Source organism: Scardinius erythrophthalmus (assembly GCF_964197995.2).
Source record: "Scardinius erythrophthalmus genome assembly, chromosome: 16".
Classification (NCBI taxonomy): domain Eukaryota; kingdom Metazoa; phylum Chordata; class Actinopteri; order Cypriniformes; family Leuciscidae; genus Scardinius; species Scardinius erythrophthalmus.
In genome coordinates, this window is record NC_138236.1 from 19,308,872 (window position 1) to 19,329,493 (window position 20,622).

Here is a 20,622-nt window from a genome sequence, read left to right on the forward strand (position 1 = left end):
ATAATGTGTTCGAATTTAAAACTGTGTGCGACCCCCAGCCCCGTCGTCTCCTGTTATAAGCTAGTCATCAAAAGTAAGCCAATCTACGTTTATGTAGTTGCCTAGTCAATGTTGTTTATATAATGTGGTTTATGTGGCCGCTGAGCCAGACTATGACCAAGCATTGTTTTTGGTTTTTACACACTGTCCACTACTGTCCTGCTGCTGATTTGATGATGTTGTTTCGCATCTGTCAGATGCGCGTGTGTGTGGTGTGGCCTGGCCGCGCGCAGTGGAAATGCTGTTCTTATCGTTCTGTTCTTTATTAACACTGCTTATGATGACTTACATGCTTGTGCTCTGATTAAACTGTGGTGTATTCAAGCAGGTGTAGTTGTGTTGGCCTATTTTGATAACAGATGCATTTTAGGCTGTGCCCACCTGATTTTCTCTGGGCCCACCCACATTGTGATTCCTGGCTACGCTACTGCTCGGGAGGTCGTGAGATATTGCACACGTTGCGAGTCAGTTTAACTGATAATCGCGTCAATGCAGCTGGTACACGGCACGACTGTCCTGCACGAATTTAATCAGCAATCACGTGAGCTTTCGCGCTAAACACAGAGACCGTCAATATTGCATGCAGGCAAAGCTTCAGATAGAAAAAATGACAGAAATGTGTGTGCAAATGATTTGTTGTAATGCAGAGAACAGTAGCCATTCAACATAAAAACTAGAGAGAGAGAGAATTATTATTTTTATTTTATTATTTTTATTTAATATTATTATTATTATGTTCTGTAGTACAATGTTCAAAATAATTTTCTATGCTGTGTTGATGCTTTGGCAATACAATTGTATTTTTGTCATGCCAATAAAGCTTTATTGAATTGAACAGAATTGAATTGAGAGAAGTGTGTGTGTGTGTGTGTGTGTGTGTGTGTGTGTGTGTGTGTGTGTGTGTGTGTGTGTGTATGAGAGTGTGAGAGAGGGAGAGAGACAGTGTATGCGCACGCTGTATGGTTGCTGCCACTGAGGTATAGCCCCACGTGGTTGTGTATAATTTGGAAATAGGGGACAGCTGGTGAAAATCGGGCCGACTCCCCGAATTTTTTAAACATGTTTAAAAATGATCGGTAGGTCGGGGAGGTGCTTATAACGTGCTCGGCTCGGCTCGTAATTCCTCTCACACGCTGCGAGCCGCGACCATGCGAGCATCACCGATTCCACTCGATTTCTCCCGAGTGAAAAAAATCATCTGCGAGCTCGTAAAAACAGCAAAAATCGCACCGTGTACGCCCGCCTTTATTAGAGAGAAAACACAATGTGCATCCTATACGGAAGTCTTGTGTGTTTGACATGCATGAACTCTCCGAGTTTCAAACAATGGTGCATATAATGTATTTCTATTTTTAGCATGCTTTTTACTTGCATTTTATTTATTGTTACTAAATCTACTAACATACATTAATTTTCCAAGTAAGTAAAGTGTTGAAATAAATCGCACAGATAGCATGGGAACATTAATACAATGTTGAGTTTTGATCCAAACCATAATTTTGGTTGAGATTGACATTTCAGTGTTTAAAGTGTGTTGGATCAGCATTGAAATTTTGATGAAAGCCAACAGCACACATGGGTGTAGACAGTGACATTTAACTAACAGTGATTTGTAGTTGATGAGCACAAGATCATACAGGCAGGTATCTCTGCAGAACACTAGTGGGTGTTTCTCTATCAGTGGGGTGTTTTCAAACCACAATGGGTATTTTCAACCGCTTTACCTGATTTGCTCTAATCCAGTGGGGGCTTGGTTTAGGGGTGGGGTGGTTTAGCAAGTCTGTTGAAAAATGGTTGAAAAACATTTATTGTAGTTTGAAATTGGCCACTGATTGGTAAACGCCCATTTTGGTTTTGCATGTGCACTTCTCAGTAGTGTAATGCTTCCTCATTAGAGAGAAAACATAGGTGCATCCTATACAGAAGTCTGGTTTGTTGAAGCACCTGACATACTTACATGACTTCTCTAGCACAGTTTCAACAATGGTGCATCTACATACTTAAAAAAATGCACATTACTTTAGTAAAGTTTATTACGAATTTCCTGAATAAAGTTCTAATGTCATTTAACACATTTCTTGAAGTGCAGAAGACATGAACATGAGCAAGAAAGTTACACTGCAAACATAGCCCATGTCTTGCATCAGTGCTTGCATGCAGAGCACATTGCTCCTTTAGTAGGAATGAAGGTCGACGAAGATGGACAATAAATAAATAGAAAGCACCCCCCTCCTGATAATGCTGACATTGATTATACACCGAGTTGTTGTCGACAGCATAATCACCTGACCTGGGACTTGATGATATCCTGTGCCTTATCACTGCTTAATCAGGTAATCATTCATATTCCTGAATCTGTATTAGATTTGAGAAATTTCCACTGAAACACAATAACAAAAAACATCTTGTGTTTATTAAGAAAGTGACTGAAATGGCTATTTTATTTTGTGATATTTGAAAAGATTAAGTTCTACATAAGGTGAATCTGCAGCTTCAAAGGGATAGTTCATTCCGAAATGAAAATTCTGTCATTATTTACTCATCCTCAAGTTGTTCCAAACCTGTATGAATTAATTTCTTTCTTCTGCTGCACACAAAAGAAGAGAGTGAAGAATGTTGGTAACCAGACAGTTGAGGGTAGCCATTGACTTCCATGGTATTTATTTTCTACTATGGAAATCAATGGCCATATCGTCAACTTTCTGGTTACCAACATTCTTTAAAATATCTTCTTTTGTGTTCAACAGAAGAAAGAAACTCATACAGGTTTGGAACAACTTGAGGGTGAGTAAATGATGACAGAATTTTCATTTTGGGCTGAACCATCCCTTTAAAGAAATTTTCATTGTAAAAACCAAAGTTCTTTTATTCTACAAGATAAACGTGTTACTTGAATGCTATGTAGTTTCACAGAAATTGAACTGAGATATTGTTAATGGCTATAGCCCATAGGTGTTTGTTCCTCTTCATGAAGTCATGAGTTTAGCTCCAACACCTGCCTGGAAGTTTCCATTGATCCCAATGACCTTGATTAGCTTGATTAGCTGCTTCAGGTGTGTTTAATTAGGGCTGGAGATAAAATCGGACACCCCTGCCGTAGTGATTTTTTTTATATCGAAGCATTAATAGATTTAAAAAAAAATGAAATAATCAGAATTTAATGATACTTTAATCATAGTTAGAATATTTTGTGTTCAGCAACTTTTTTTAAAAGCGAATTGTATTGTGTTTAGTATATTAACATTCTTGAATGTGGCAACTGAATTGACTTGTTCTCGAGTAACATCATGCTTTCTTTTTCAGATTTCAGAGAACCCAGAGGAAAAGAGGCAGTAGTCTGATGTATGACAGATTTTTAACCACCTGTATGACATCAGACTTCTGAAGCCAATTTTATTTTTAAAGGTTGAAATGCTTTTGTCCTATTTCTCCCCCTTTCTTTTTTAAAGAATGATCTTTTAATATATTTTTGTCATTGATTGATTGAATAAAATAAATTAACTCAACTGCTGGAAATGTGTCATTTATATTTTAAAAGGTTTTTGCCAAATTTTTGGTCAGGAATTTGTTGACGCATCATTGAAGTGTAGTTGAAATATTAATGTTGTTTCAACATTAACTTAGTACATCAGATGGCAACATTGGTTGACATTCCTTTTCAGTTGTATTTTCAGTGTTTCAACAAAATGTATTTAGAATCAACATCACATTGTAACATTGATCAAACCATATTACCAAAGATTATTTAAGTTAATTTCAGTGTTGATTCAACAGCAGTGATGTAGATTCAACATCATAGTGTAACGGTGATTCAACAATATTACCATTGATTTATTTTAGTTAATTTCAGAGTTGATTCAACAGCAGTGATGTAGATTCAACATCATAGTGTAACGTTAATTCAACAATATTACCATCGATTTATTTTAGTTAATTTCAGAGTTGATTCAACAGCAGTGATGTAGATTCAACATCATAGTGTAACGTTGATTCAACAATATTACCATTGATTATTTAAGTTAATTTCAGTGTTGATTCAACAGCAGTGATGTAGATTCAACATCATAGTGTAACGTTGATTCAACAATATTACCATCGATTTATTTTAGTTAATTTCAGTGTTGATTCAACAGCAGTGATGTAGATTCAACATCATAGTGTAACGTTGATTCAACAATATTACCATTGATTATTTAAGTTAATTTCAGTGTTGATTCAACAGCAGTGATGTAGATTCAACATCTTAGTGTAACGTTGATTCAATATTACCATTGATTATTTGTGTTAATTTCAGTATTGATTCAGCATTGGTGATGTAGAATCAATCATAGTGTAATGTTGATTCAACATTAACAGAGGGTGCAAAAGTGATGTTGATAAAAAAAAACACTTTGTAATGTTGAATCAATACTATTACCGTTGATTTTTGGTTGAAATCTCAACATTGCTTCAGCATTAACTGAGGGTGCAAAAGTGACATTGAAACAACATCACTTTGTAATGTTGAAGCAATATTAACACCATTGATTTGTGATTGAAATCTGAACATTATTTCAATATTAACCGAGGGTGCAAAAGTTATGTTGAAACAACATCACTTTTTAATGTTGAAGCAATATTAACACCATTGATTTGTGATTGAAATCTGAACATTATTTCAATATTAACTGAGGGTGCAAGAGTGATGGTAAAACAACATCACTTTCTAACGTTATTTCAATGTAATCAGCGTTGACGCATCAACACTGACTCAACGTTGTTTCAATGGTTACATGCTATCTGGGCACCCACTGCTATGATTGGGTAACGGATAACTTGTGGTATTTTGTTTAAGCAATTGATGAGTGAATGTACCATTGTTTATCGTACTGTCATTCTTATATTCTTCTTTAATATTTTTTCAGGAAAGTGAAAGTAAAGTGAGTACATATTAAATGATTTGTAACACACAAGGCAATAGTGACACTAATCCAATATAGTCAGCACAGCATCTTTTATCTTCAGTATCTCTGAAAGGCGTGCATTGAACTGTGTCTTGTTTAAAAATTAATCTTCAGTAAAATTAAGTGATCAAACAAACAGTGTCTTACCAACGTGATCTGGAACTTCGTTAAAAAGAGTTATTCCACGCTTTCTTTATGTTAGTATAACAAGGAAGGCAATGCAAAGACCACAACTTTTTTCCACAGCTAGGCACTGCAAAACATCTTTTAAATCTCAATGCATTTCAATTATTATTATAATTATTATTATTATCACTCCATTACTATCCACATATAATTTTAACAAATAAAACAATTTAAATACAACTTCAATTGTCAGTGAAATTTATAGCCATAGACTGTTAAAAGAATTTGCTGCATTTACACCCATGCAATACACCAAACTGTTTTGTTGACCTTTATTCTTTTTTCAGCCCCTACTTCTTTAATATGTTTTTATTGCAATAAACAATTTAACAGACTTCTACTTAGAGAATTGTGTTCAATCATGACTGAAGTTACTTGTAGTATTATTTATACTGTTATACTGTACAATTCAACTTTATTGTCATTGAGCAAATTACAAAGCCAATGAAATACATTTAATATCTAACTAGAATCAAAAAGAAAAAGCAGTCATTTCCAATTAAGTGCAAGAAATATGTCAGAAAATAAATGTGCATACATACATATAAACACACACACACACACACACACACACACACACACACACACACACACACACACACACACACATAAACTGCTGTTTGGTGAGTCCATGTCTAGGACAAGTTCATGTTAATGCTCATGTTTATGCTTAATATAGGCTACGCCTAAACTAATATGGTTACATTTGAAAACACTTTTTTTCCTCTACGTTTTGGCCTTCCATCCACGCTGAGACTCCTGTCCTTTTTTCCTGCGAAAATTTAGATTTTTAAAGACACTCTCACTGTGTGAATTTGAAAACGCAGTTTTCGTGTTGTAGAGTGGACTATTTGAACACGATGATGCATGTTTAGTTATGTGATGTATATTTTACCAATAGATTATAACGATATCTGTCTGCTATATGCTATTCACTTTCAAAGTGTTGCTAAAAATAAATGTTACTTTGTACAATCCTAATATTAAATTCATATATATATGACAGAACATTTACTCTCAATATCCTGCGGCAAAAAACAAGGGCAGCTGCCTTTTATTCCATACATGGAATGCCATAGTTATATAATGGTACACCTTCCCTCTCACTCAGACTATAACAATCTGTTTTTATCAGTTAATGGTTGAAAACACGAATTGTTTTTTCATGATCCTATTTTTCACTTTTGAAATCCCGAGTTGATGTCATGCATTAAAACACACACATTACTCCATCCGCTTATCTGTTCGCCCTCTTTTTCTGACGTGTTTAACTGTCTTTGTCTGTAGTCTCAGCTGCAGGAGGGCATGTCTCAGAGTATTGAAGCTGAGCAGGAGCAACAGGAGGAGACCAGGAGACTGAGGCAGCAGCTGGAAGAGTCCAGGCGTGAGAACTCCAGGCTGGGCCTTGAGAGGGACGAGCTGGCTCGTAATATGGAAGAGAAGGAGAAGGACAGAGACGCAGTCCGCAAGGAGAACACGCTGCTCGATGACCAGAGGAGGCAGCAGGATAGAGCACTAGACAAACTCAAAAAAGAGGTATGTGCTCATCGACACAAATTTGAGTCAGTCTTGTGTCATTTTACATTTTTATTAGTCTGTCCTTTACTTTCTGTCTTTTTTAATCTCCCTCTTTTGCTTCCTCCTGCCCCTTTCTCTCGCTTTTTCTGTCAGATGGAACGCTTGTCTGCTGCATCCCGTGAGGAGGTGCGGCTCCTGCAGGCTCAGCTGGATGAGCAAAGAGAGAAGTGGAGGAAAGAGCAGCAGGACTTGCATAAAAACACCAAAGAGAAGCTCAGTGAGCTGGAGAGAGCTCAGAGCACCATTCATTCCCTACAGGAGGAGGTGCCACACACTGACTCTTACAAATATTCCTACTTTGGTTTTGAATTAGGCTAAGCACATTAATCAGTCAACAATTTGTAGTGATTCAATTTTGTTAGTTTTAAGTTGGCCTGTCAAAAGAAGGAGCTGTTCTCAAGTTATGAGGATCGAGACAATGCTTTATTAGATGAAGAGCTGCTCAGCAACCGCCTCAAGCATCTGGAGAGTGAGATGGAGACTCAGCGTACCACACAAAACGACCGTTCACGAGATATCCGCAGCTTGGAGGTGTGTGTTTCACCTTCACATTTACACATTTGGTGTCTTAGAGATCATAATGTGGTGGTGTACCTCTCTCTTCACTCTATGATATGTTTGTCTCCACCTGCAGGACAAAATCAAGCATTTGGAGCTTGAGTTTGATGAGGAGAAGAACAGTGCGGAGATGCTGACAGAAAGAATCACCAGGAGCAGAGATCAGGTATACATACACTGTTATCATCAGTGGACATCAGGGACTTAAGTGCCATATTATAACAGAACTACTGTACCAGTGTAAATTATTCATAAAGTGTTTACTAAGAAAAAGGTAATTAAATGCTTTAATTTAAATGTGGTGCTGCATGTAGACTGAACAGCTGCGTACAGAGCTCATGCAAGAACGGTCCTCCAAACAAGATCTGGAGCTGGACAAAAACGCTCTGGAGAGACAGGTACGCCTCGTGACCATCCAACAGTATGGTAGATTTATCTGTCGAAGTGTATACTGCATTATCATTGACTGAGTTTTTGTGGTAACAAGTGTGATAAGAGTGTACAGTTAAACAAGTGAAGAAAAAAATAATTAATTCAGATTGGCCATAAGATCTGCATATCTTTCAGATAAAGGAGTATAAGTCTCGCATAACTGAGATGGAGGGCCAGTCACGTTCCTCCACTGGCGTGTCTCAGCTGGAGAGCAAAATCCAGGAACTCGAGGAGCGACTGCGCACAGAGGAGAGGTAAACAAAGGACCTAATGAACTGAAGTTCTAAAACCACTACCATGAAGTGGCTGAAACAATTACATTACCCACAAAGCACTACAGAATGCTTGAGAACAGCACTCCTCTTTAATCAATCTACGTTGCTAGAATACACAGAAACATTCACAGACCGCATATTGCAGTTCGTAAAGCGGTTCACGGAATCTTCTACTTTAAGTTAATTAATTAAATAAAATTTGACTACATTATGTAAATTACATTAGGGGAATGGTCAGGTTTATTTGTTACTTGGTCAGATTTTAATCTGCCCTGCCAGTATTTTTACTGGCATTTGTGTACAAAAAAGTTTTTGTATATGCACCAGGAAAATTCTTTTTTTTTATTAAAATAACAAAAAGTTAAGTTTTAAAGTTTTAAAAGAAAATAACATCATCAGACCACAGCACCTGAAGAATCTTAAGTGTAAGAAAACTCAATACACTACAGATTCAGCACATCCTGAGGTACAAGCACATCTTTGTGTTTCTCAGAGAGAAGAATTCTGTAGTGTCCTCTCAGCGACGGTTGGAAAGGAAACTAAAGGAGCTGAACATCACCCTGGATGAGGAAAGACAGCAGCACACGGAACAGAGAGACCAGGTGAATCATACACACGTTACATGTACACATAGGGCCAAGGCCGGACTTACCATTGGGCTTGACTGGGCTCAAGCCCATGGGCCCCGCCCAATAGGGGGCCCCGCCCGTTTACGTTTGATTTTTTCAATAATATGTCAGTTATTTAATTTTTCATTTAAAGTTTGTTGATTGGTCTAGCATTGTTACCTGGCCCTGCCCTGCAATGAAAAATATAATTTAGGTTTGCTGATTGCGATGGTTATTGGCAGTTACGTAGGCTAGTGCCTCGTTTACTGCCGAACCGTTGAAAAAAACCTGTCTGCATTAGACAGTAGCCGCGTTTCCATTACCCTTCAAATTGCGCAAATTGAAATTGAAATTGAAAATAAACACAATGGAAACACGTCAATTTCGCAAAAACTCCCGTTTATCTAAAAAAAAAAAATGTTTACGCTCGCATGAGGTGGTTTTTCAGGCAATTCGATAAAGGAATATTTCGCAAAACTGCAATGGAAACAGTTTTTGCGCATTTACAGTCACCTGACTTAGAAGACGCAGTGTGTTCGAGGTCCATGTATAGCTACGCAAATAATAATATTATAACATTTAATAGGCTATATTTAGAAGACGCTTTTATGCAAAAAAAGGAACAAAGCTGAGTGTGGAGCGCGCACTGCATGGCACGGAGGCGCGGGCGCGAACACTTGCATTTTCCTATCAACAGTGGAAACAACTTAAAATACTCTATCATTTCTGGTCATACAGAAAATAATAATACATTATTCTCAACTACTTTTATTTGTGTAAACTCACAATAACAAGAAAACGTTGTGCTTTTGTAAAATAAAAGAAAACAATCAGACGCACTTTCATGATCTCCGTAAACTGGAGCTCGAGAACTGAAACAAAATATAGCCTGTGTAGGCTAAAGCTTGAAATGTCCACTTTAAAATGAACAAATTCGAATCGAAAGCTAATACCTTCTGATTAATCTGTATGAAATGTGCATTTCTCTCTAAAAGCGCATCTGCTTAACAGCGAAGATGGAGATGTGATTTTAGCCAAAGCAATAGTTTATTAATAATATTAATGGCTCTTCTCATTCAGCACTGCGGGAAAAACATCAATTTCAGGTTCTAATTTGGCCTTTGAAACCAGTAAAATCGACATGTTTTCCATATTAATTTGTGAATATTTTAAATGTTTAATAAAGGGGCAAAAAGTCATAAACAAAAATCTGAAAATTCGTCGATATTTACTTTTTTTGCGCAGCAGCTGGTGTAGCCAGTTCAAATTAAAATGTTGGTGTTCAACTTTGCGCTTTAAAAAGACAACAACCGTTCATTTTTCGTTTTTCAATTAGGGGTTAAAAAAGGAAAAACGAATGGACACAAAATAGCCTACATGGATCGGTTGGACAGAATACGAGACAGAGTTCTTCATTAAATTCATAAAAGAAACAATAATTAGCCTATAGGAATACTGGATTCTAAATCTCAAAGAAATGCCACAATCAAAACACATGTTTTCCAGGTAAATAAGTGTTTTATCCTCATTCTGACCAAGACATTTGTGCATTGCAATAAACTTATGATTACTTTGAACTTTTTTAATCATTATTTATTTATTGGAAAAAAAATGTTCAAGCTTCAATCAGTGGTCATATAAATAAATTATTACGTTTTTTAACATGTAACACTGTCTATCTATGGTGACCGGGTCCGTGTACTTTTTGGTCATTTCATTTCCTGTTTGGAATGGAATAACGAGAAATGAAAACCAGCTCGTTTATTCGTTTTTTAGTTTAGTTTAAAAAACGAAAAATGAGATTTTGGCTCGATTTTTCATTTTTCGTTTGTGGTTTACAAATCGGTTTATGGGTTCAATATTTCATTTGCACACGTGGGCGGCGCTGAAACGCCCCTTTCATCTGATTGGTCATACTATATCAAACCGCTCCTCCTTCAGTAAGCTACGAGCTTTTCTTTCTGTCAGGCAGAATAAGAGTCAGTACCAACGCACTTTAATAAAATAATGTCTGAAACCACCACTCACTGTTAACTACGCACAATATTTGAAGCAGACTATGTTGCTGGTCACGTAATTCGTGCTGCAAGCGACCCCATTAATGTGAGCCACAGTAGGCTATATGACAGATTATTTTAGCATGATATATTTCCCATTGATAAATACAGTGCAAATAGTTCCGTCTCTTTGGATAAAAGGGAAGTGGAAATAAAAATCAATAATAGGCTGAACTGTACCTTGATAGATGCTGATAGATGCTGATTCATCTATGAAACAAGTGCATTTGATTGAGGAATTGAATCATTCATTCAAACCCAAGTTTTTTTTATTTTTTTTATTTTTTATAATTCAGATTAATTAAACATTTTTAACAGACTTCAGCAATTAACATAAATTATGTTATTTTGTTTAGTTGTTTGTTCAGAATCGTGATCTCTATTTTTATACTCAGTTTATCCAGAATTGTGTAGCTCTAATACATAGCTTGTGTATGTATCATTTTGTTCTATTTAAAGTAATGTATAGAAGGTTGGGCCCGAAAGTGACTCAAGCCCAGGGGCCCCCACCACCCTAAGTCCTGCCCTGCATAGGGCCCTATTTAAACGATCTGAAACGCAAGTGTCAAAGCGCAAAGCGCAAGTAACTTTGTGGGCGGGTCTTGGCGCTGTTGCTATTTTCCCGGCGGGATAAATGACTCTTGCGCCAGGCGCAAATCTAAAATGGGTTGGTCTGAAGTAGCTTCATTATTCATATGTGTGGTTTGGGCGTAACGTGAAATAAACCAATCAGGGGTGCGTTTCCCGAAAGCATCGTTGGCCAACTATGGTCGCAAGTTCATCGCAATGTCCATTGCACTCTATTGGTAACGACGGAACTTGCGACCATAGTTGGCCAACGATGCTTTCGGGAAACGCACCCCAGAGCGTCATTTCACATTCCCTTTAAGAGCAGACGCGTTTGTTCTAAAGCGGATTCCTATTATAACGGCGGATTTGCCAGGCGCGCGCCAGGAGCGGTTCACAGCCGAGGAGACCGACGTTCTCGTCAGGGACGTTGGGGATGGACAAACACACCCAAATTAACTTCGGTTAAAAAGGCGTATGATAATTTTGGTAAATGTGTAAGCTAGATGTATGCTTTTATCATAAATTGTCTATCTATCTATCTATCTATCTATCTATCTATCTATCTATCTATCTATCTATCTATCTATCTATCTATCTATCTATCTATCTATCTTAATAATGTATGATTTGCAAAAATGAAAACTGCTGCTTCTGTGTAGATGAGAGAATCAAAGTGCATTCACGTTGTGCACACGCTACATTGATTATGGCCAAGCATGCGCCCTTAAAATAGCTTATGAATAACATGCGCAACGCACCACTGACTTTAAACTATTTTTTCCTGGTTAGTGGCGCAATTGTTTTCTAAACCTGCAAAATAGCATGAAGGAACGTTTGCGCTGGAACACGCCTCCTCTTTGCGCTGAACCGCCCCGAAGAGCGCAAGTGTATTTCTTAATTAACCGACGTGCTTCTGTGGAGGGAAAAGCGCGCTTTGCGCGGGTGCAAAATAGGAATGATACATGCGTCGGTGTACAAAGTCAATTGCGCTGGGTGCAAGATAGGGCCCATAGAGTAGTGTGTCTTCTTCCACACCATGTGATGATCTCTGTATTTGGTGGAGTGTTTCTGTGTTTAATGCATGTGTGGTCCTGCAGCTGACTCTGCGTGTGAAGGCTCTGAAGCGGCAGGTGGATGAGGAAGAGGCCGAGCGACTGGAGGGATTGAGGAGGAAGGCCATCAGAGATATGGAGGAGCAGCAGGAACAGAAGGAGGCGATGCAATCCAGAGTCGAGGCGCTCAAGTAAGTGACTGAGTATGTAAAGTTCTTTTTTTCCCCCTATAAATAAGAGTTTGTTTGGAATCCTGAATTATTAGTTTTAAATAGAGAGCAATTATGGCTGGATTCCTTTGTGCTTTTTCCTTAATGTGTTTGGTGCAGTATTCAGAATAAGACCTACAGTATTAATGTTTGTTCTGGCAAAAACAATAATTAACAAACCGCATCAAGGCATAAGAAACATTTCAGAGTCAAATTGTTATTAAAGAGAAAAAGGTTTATTCTCTTTAAGAGGTTTGTTCACAAAAATACCGCGACAGCTACCTCGTGGTAGGAACAAGACCTAACCACACAGAAAACAGACAGTCTTCTCTTGTAATTTTCCGCTCCCCCAGTAAACCAGATCGGGCTGGTTAAGAAAAAATAAAGTTCCCTTTCGTAGTCACTCCGAGTTACGTCGGATGACGACTAATGGGGTTTAATATATAAAACGAGCCAATGGCAATGAAATGCCATGGGTCTGCGGAATTTGCATAGCGTCCGCCCCACGTCGAGGGTATATAAGGAAGTACGCTGGCAACATGCAGATGTTTTCGCTTCGGAGCCAAGATTTTTTTCACTCCTAAGCCATTCTGTATCATCTTCACTCTACGAGACGAGCAGCTCTTCAGTGTGTTTATGTGATGGCGTGTTCCAGCGAGATCGCATTGCCTGCTGCTGATCTGTGCAGTGATCTGCCGACAGTGTGTGTTTCTCCCTGGGCGCCTCAGCACTCTGCTGAGCTTTTTTCTCTCTCTAAAAGAGCTGCGCGCGGCACGTCTTTTTCAAGACGGCTCGCCCGTGTATTTTCTGGATGTGGGCGCGTGACTCATCTGTCTAACGGTCACGTGCGCTGTTTCGCGTGTTGGGCTTAATCACACTCGGCAGCGCTCGTGGATGAGTCATGTTTTCATTGCGGGAACATGACCATCGCGGTGTTTATAGATCGAGACTCAATGATCTCTGTGTGAGAGTCCCCTCTGCCACACCCCAATCTATCTCTTCCTCGAGAGGGGATACTTTGGCTGGTGGCCAGTGTTGGTGCAGTGTTGGCCAGTGCAATTTCCTCCAGCACTGTCGACGACAACGCCAGAGTTTTGCCACCGGCAGCTTTCGCGCTTGGCTAGGTGCCTCCATGTGCATGGTTCCCCCTCTGGGTGACCCCCACATGTGTATTCCACTGGAAGCCTCTCTGAGCATGTGTCTTTCCCTTGGCAAGCCACCTTGCCACCCCTGGGGTTAAAATATTCCACCTGCGGCTGGACACCCCAGTGTTTCTCCATATGCAGCCCCCCGGGGTCATATGTGTATTCCAAGTCCCCCCCTTCGGGCTGGGCATAATTGCATATTTCCACTAAGATATGCTTCCCAGTGTACCTTGGTATTCCTGTGTTAAGTAGGACTCCTTCGTCCGTGTTAGTCTCACGACAGGGAGCTCAGACTTACACAGGGCACTGGAAGACAGCCTCGGCTCGACTACGAAAGGGAACGTCTCGGTTACATATGTAACCCTCGTTCCCTGAGTAGGGAACGGAGACGTTACGTCTCCCTGCCACTGTCGCTGTACCGCTGGAACACCGGAGTTCAGTCTCGGTTCCTCAGCAAAGACATACCTGCATGTTGCCAGCGTACTTCCTTATATACCCTCGATGTGGGGCGGACTTACGCTATGCAAATTCCGCAGACCCATGGCATTTCATTGCCATTGGCTCGTCTAAGCGAAACCCCATTCGTCGTCATCCGACGTAACGTCTCCGTTCCCTACACCGGGAACGAGGGTTACATACGTAACAGAGACGTTCTTCTAACCCCCCTCTATTCAAGGTTCCTTCTCCTGTAACTCTCCGCTCCCCCAGTAAACCAGATCTATCTGGATCTAAGAGATACAGTGGTCTTTCTAAGACCCCCCATCCTGGGGTTTTACTGTTCTCCCACCTGTGAGGCCGAAAGGTCTTTGTTTGTGGCCTGAATACAAATTATCCATACTAAAGAGTTCAAAGGCTCATCTGACCATTTGTTTTACTGTGTGTTCTTTTGTTCCCGTCACGAGGATACATACAGTACATACATATATACATACTGTTACGATCAGGCACACTAACCGCAACATAAAATGACTGCAACGTCAGTTGGACTCGTTTTGTCTAGGGGTTTATTAAACAAAGATTAAATAAATTGCCAACAAAACCGAAAATGGGAGATCAACTGCAACAGAAGAAACAATGCAGGAAGATCAATCATTGGCGTGGATGCCAGAACACAAATCTCCCCTCTCTCCATGGAGTGACTGATGTTCCCTTTCATGGTCACTCCGAGTTACGTCGGATGACGACGATTGGGGTTTCGCTTAGAAGCCTATCACCTTCGAGTATATAAAACGAGCCAATGGCAATGAAATGCCATGGGTCTGCGGAATTTGCATAGCGTAACTCCGCCCGCCGCAGGGGGTATATAAGGAAGTACGCTGGCAGAATGCAGATATGTTTTCGCTTCGGAGCCGAGAACTTCTCCACTCCTGCAAGCCAAATATTCTGAGTTAGTCTTCTCATCCCTTCGAGACGAGCGAACTCTCCGGAGTTGGTGTGACGGCGATTTCAGCGAGTGTCCCTGTTCGCTTCAACATCCGCAGAGTTTTTCCTCTCACAAAAAGAGCATTGCACGCGGCACGTCTTTTTAAAGATGCCTCGCCCGTGCACTTCTGGTTGGGGTCGCGACATATTCTTTTCTGATGGGCACAATCTCTGCTTAGCGTGTTTGGGCGTTGCTCACGCTGAAGCAGCGTTTGTGGATGACTCATGTTCCCATTGCGGGAACAAGACCATCTCCATGCTGCGGTCGAGACTCAATGAGCTCGTCAGAGCGAGAGTCCCCTCATCCACACCCCGATCTACGGTCTCCCCGAGAGGCTGTACTTCGGCTGGTGGCCAGGGTGACCTGAGGGTGACTGTGTGGGACATACCGCCGACACGTCCACGGTCCACACACCCCTCTTCAGCATCGGTACCCGCGAGTGTCCAAACCGAAACCGCTGGTCCCTCTACGGAGGCCCCGCGCGTTTCGTTTGGCGCTCCAGAGGAGGATACGATGTCGATCGCTGCTTCACAAGGTGGGCGTGAGTCCTCGGGAAGTGAGGATTCGGCTGTGTTGCCGCCCTCGGGCGTGTCAGCATTGCCCGAGTCTGATCCCGAGCTGACCGCCATGCTTTCCCGGGCAGCCGCGGCCATTGGGCTAGAGTGGTCCCCGCCACCCGATCCAGTGCGCTCGCGGCTGGATGATTGGTTTTTGGGAGCGGCCGCTGACACCCGTCGCCGCCCAACCCCAATACCGTTCTTCCCGGAAGTGCATGAGGAAGTCACGCGGTCCTGGAAGGCTCCCATGTCTTCCCGCGATCGTTCGTCGGCTTTCTCCGCCTTTCCTCCCCTCGATAGAGCTGATGCTTGTGGGTACACTGGGATTCCCACGGTTGAACGTTCCGTCGCGATGCAGATGTGTCCGGCAAGCGCTTCATCACGTGGTGATCCTAAGCACCCGTCCAAAGCCTGTAGATTCTCGTCTACCATGGTGGCGAAATCCTACAGAGCGGCGTGACAGGCAGCTGCCTCTTTGCATGCCATGGCCATCTTACAGGTCTACCAGGCCAAGATGCTTCGTGACATGCACGAGGGTAGGACAGACCCAGGGCTCTTCGATGAGCTGCGCGCCGCCACCGACCTCGCTCTCCAGGTGACGAAGGTGACCGCACGCTCCCTGGGTTTGATGATGTCCACAGCTGTGGTCCAGGAGAGACATCTCTGGCTGAACCTGGCTGATATGCGTGAGCCCGAGCGGACTCGTCTGCTTGACGCTCCCATATCCCAGGCCGGCCTTTTCGGCGGTGCAGTCGAGGACTTTGCCCAACAGTTCTCGACTGCTCAGAAGCAGACTGAGGCTATCAAGCACATTCTGCCCCGACGCTCCGCTGCTCAGCCGTCGGTACAGAATCCTCAGCCTGCTCGCCGCCGAGGGCACCCTCCCGCGGCTCCCGCCCCTCCCGCTCGGCCCCAGCAGCAGCCTCCACCCGGGTCGCGTCGTGGAGGAAGCCGCAGGAAGGCGCCACAGCCCTCTCCAGCCCCGCGGCCCGCTAAACGCCAGGCCAAGCGGCGCTCCTGAGACGGGCAGCTCAGGATTGGCTCTCTTTTCTGTTCAGGAGCTGGTAGCAGGGCCACTCCAAGAGAATCTTTTGTTCTCCACTCCCCGCTGCTCGTCTAACGGCGAGCAGTACCCTAATGTGGTTAAAGACAGAATCGAGTCCCCCAATCCTGAGCCCACAGAGTCTGAGGGCCGCAGTGCGCGCCACCCTCGGGTCCCGCCACTGCCGCCCTCCTCTGTCCCAGAGGTGCGGGATGACAGCACGCGCCGCCCACGGGCCACGCTCCTCTCATCCCCCTCTGTCACCAGACCCCTGCCAGAGCACGCCCCCGTGGGACGCGCGCCCTCCCCAGGCCTCCTCTGGCAGGACGCGGTTAATGACTGTGCCCCCGCACAGGGCCGCTATGCCACCCTCGCCGGTGCCGGTCATTCCGCCTCGCTGCCCCACCGACGGTACGTCTGTGGTTCGTATGACCCCGCTGGTGCACTTTCTGGAGGCCTGGCTAGAGCTTCCCAGACTGTCCCGCTGGGTCGCGAGAACCATCAGGCTCGGCTACGCGATTCAGTTCGCGGTATCTCCTCCCCGCTTCAGGGGAGTCCGCTTCACTATGGTCGGGGGCAATGCCCCTGTCATGAGAGCGGAGGTCGCCACCCTACTGGCGAAGGGTGCGATCGAGATTGTCCCTCCAGCCGAGATGAAGTCCGGCTTCTACAGCCCTCACTTCATTGTACCCAAGAAGTCCGGTGGGTTACGGCCAATCCTCGACCTGCGCGTCTTGAACCGCTCCCTTCACAGGCTGCCGTTCAAGATGCTAACGGCCAAACACATCCTCCAGTGTGTACGGCCGCAGGATTGGTTTGCAGCGATCGACCTGAAGGACGCCTACTTCCATGTCTCCATTTTACCTCGACACAGACCGTTTCTACGGTTTGCTTTCGAGGGGCAGGCATACCAGTACGCGGTTCTCCCTTTCGGGCTAGCCCTGTCTCCTTGCGTCTTTACGAAGGTCGAGAGGCAGCCCTTGTTCCCCTCCGGGAACACGGGGTTCGCATCCTGAACTATCTCGACGACTGGCTAATCCTAGCTCACTCTCGAGACCAGGTTTGCGAACACAGGGACCTAGTGCTCCGGCACTTAGCTCGTCTGGGCCTTCGGGTCAACTGGGAGAAGAGCAAACTCTGCCCCGTGCAGAGGATCTCTTTTCTCGGTATGGAGATCGACTCGGTCGCCATGTGCGCGCAGCTTACGAGCGAGCACGCACAGTCACTGCTGACTTGTCTTCGCCAATTCGAGGGCAAGAGTGCGGTTCCACTGAAACTATTTCAGAGGCTCCTGGGGCATATGGCATCCGCAGCCGCAGTAACGCCGCTGGGATTGCTTCATATGAGACCGCTTCAGCTTTGGCTTCGCGATCGAGTCCCGAGGTGGGCATGGCAACACGGCACGCTCCAAGTTCCAGTGACTCCAGCCTGCAGTCAGACCTTCACCCTGTGGTCGAACCTCAATTTTCTACGGGCCGGAGTGCCCTTAGAACGAGTTTCCCGGCATGTTGTTGTATCAACAGATGCCTCCACCACGGGCTGGGGCGCCATGTGCAATGGTCATGCTGCCGCGGGCTCCTGGACAGGACCCCAGCGCCTTTGGCATGTCAATTGCCTCGAGTTGCTGGCTGTACGTCTCGCCCTGCACAGCTTCCATGCACTGCTCAGGGGTCAGCACGTACTAGTCCGATCAGACAATACCGCGACAGTAGCGTACATCAACCATCAAGGTGGTCTACGCTCCCGCCGTATGTCGCAACTCGCTCGCCACCTCCTCATATGGAGTCAGAAGCATCTGAGGTCGCTTCGAGCCATTTATATCCAGGGACACCTGAACCAGGTGGCCGACGAGCTGTCTCGAGTTCGGCCTCTCGCTGGAGAATGGCGACTCCATCCCCAGTCGGTCCAGCTGATTTGGGATCAGTTCGGGGACACACAGGTAGACCTGTTTGCCTCTCACGTCTCGTCCCATTGCGACCTGTATTATTCCCTGACCGAGGGCACGCTCGGCACGGATGCACTGGCGCACAGCTGGCCGCGGGGCCTACGCAAGTATGCGTTTCCCCCAGTGAGCCTTCTTGCGCAGACCTTGCGCAAGATCAGGGAGGACGAGGAGCAGGTCATATTGGTTGCCCCGTATTGGCACAACCGGACCTGGTTCTCCGAACTAGTACTCCTCGCGACAGCACCTCCCTGACCAATTCCTCTGAGGAAGGACCTCCTTTCTCAGGGACGGGGCACCCTTTGGCACCCTCGTCCCGATCTTTGGAACCTCCATGTGTGGCTCCTGGACGGGACGAGGCAGGTTTGAGTACCCTACCACCTGCGGTGGTGGCTACCATCACTTCCGCTAGAGCATCGTCCACGAGACATCTCTATGCGTTGACGTGGAACCTCTTCGTCAACTGGTGTTCTTCTAAACATCAAGAACCCACGAAATGCCCCATCAGTGTCGTGCTTTCCTTCCTGCAAGAAGGGTTGGAGCGAAGCCTGTCTCCCTCCACCCTGAAGGTGTATGTTGCCGCCATTGCCGCACATCACGAAGCAGTTGATGGTAAGTCTCTGGGGAAGCACGACCTGATCGTCAGGTTCCTGAGGGGAGCGAGAAGACTGAATCCTCCTCGTCCTCCCCTTGTACCCTCTTGGGACCTCTCAGTGGTTGTAACCAGGCTTGTGCAAAATTCAGAATTTCCGAATTGGCCTCCATTCAATTCATGAATTGGAATTTGAATTGAATGTACTCCGCCCCACAGGACATTGAATTGAATTTGAATTGGAATGACAGGAAGTGGAATTAAATTCATGGCAATTCAAAGAAATTCCACACAGTCACACAACAGAAAGAATGTGTTGAGTCTCGCATGCATTCAGTGCTAGGAAGGTTACTTTGGAAATGTTATTGCTTACTGTTATTAGTTACCCATTATAAATGTGGTTTGGATTACTTTATTTGGATAACTTAAAATGAAATTGCTTTGCATTGATAAAGTTAATTAGTAACTAATTGAACTAAACATTTTACCTCAGTAATACAACTAAATACAATTACATTTATTATGTAATTTAATACCAGAAATTTCATTTCACGTAACTATTTACTCCTCAACCCTGCATACATTTTGTTCTAAAATAGATATTGATCAAATTCTTGAAATAAATTACCCCCTCAATGTTGTTTAATTAGTTTTGTTCCAATTAATTTTCATTTCAAAGTAATCACACAAACAAAAACTTGTAAATGCAGTTATCATTTATTCCAATGCAAAAAATTACTGAGCAACACTGTTGCATCTAATTCTCAATAGCTCCTCATGTTTGTTCATTGAGTCTGCACCGTCCTGGTCTGAATATCTTTCCTGCAACACTAAAGATTCTCTCAACAGGTGCAGAGTGAAGTTGTAAGGGACTTCTGAAACTTAAAAAGTCCAGTGTTGCCCATCAAATTGTGCTTTTAAACAAATGTCCACCTCAAATTGTTTAGCAACCATTTTAAATACTTGGTTAAAGTAAAGCATTCTGGGAAATGGAGTCATGTTCCATCATGTTCCACAAAATTACAATTACAATAAATCAAACTTAATTATTTGTTCTGTGACTAGAGCTTTTAACATTCATTGCTGGGGGGAAACATATCATTTTAATGTAATCTGTACAAGTAGTTCAAACTAATATCATTTATAATGAAATCATATCTGACATATACTGTAAAGCTTCATTGTTAAACACTTCACTTAAGTTCCTGTCTATGAAGACAGCGCTCCTTGTTGCACTGGCCTCCATCAAGAGGGTAGGGGACCTGCAGGCATTTTCGGTTGACGAAGCGTGTCTGGAATTCGGGCCGGCTAACTCTCACGTGATCCTGAGACCCCGGCTTGGATACGTGCCCAAGGTTCCTACCACACCCTTTCGAGACCAGGTAGTGAACCTGCAAGCGCTGCCCTTGGAGGA

The 20,622-nt window shown here is 43.5% G+C and overlaps 1 protein-coding gene across 1 annotated transcript in view; it reads left to right on the top strand.

The window, feature by feature from the left end:
- Positions 1 to 20,622, top strand: part of LOC308704500 (cingulin-like) — a gene marked incomplete at both ends in the record, with an annotated part of 47,751 nt that overhangs the window by 17,383 nt on the left and 9,746 nt on the right. Inside the window, 11 exons of the mRNA XM_081388870.1 lie at positions 6,456 to 6,704; positions 6,840 to 7,010; positions 7,116 to 7,277; positions 7,381 to 7,470; positions 7,619 to 7,702; positions 7,872 to 7,990; positions 8,505 to 8,613; positions 12,344 to 12,489; positions 15,322 to 15,433; positions 16,132 to 16,362; positions 16,691 to 16,879. Coding sequence (XP_081244996.1) covers positions 6,456 to 6,704; positions 6,840 to 7,010; positions 7,116 to 7,277; positions 7,381 to 7,470; positions 7,619 to 7,702; positions 7,872 to 7,990; positions 8,505 to 8,613; positions 12,344 to 12,489; positions 15,322 to 15,433; positions 16,132 to 16,362; positions 16,691 to 16,879 — 1,662 coding nt within the window. The remainder of the gene's footprint in view (positions 1 to 6,455; positions 6,705 to 6,839; positions 7,011 to 7,115; positions 7,278 to 7,380; positions 7,471 to 7,618; positions 7,703 to 7,871; positions 7,991 to 8,504; positions 8,614 to 12,343; positions 12,490 to 15,321; positions 15,434 to 16,131; positions 16,363 to 16,690; positions 16,880 to 20,622) is intronic.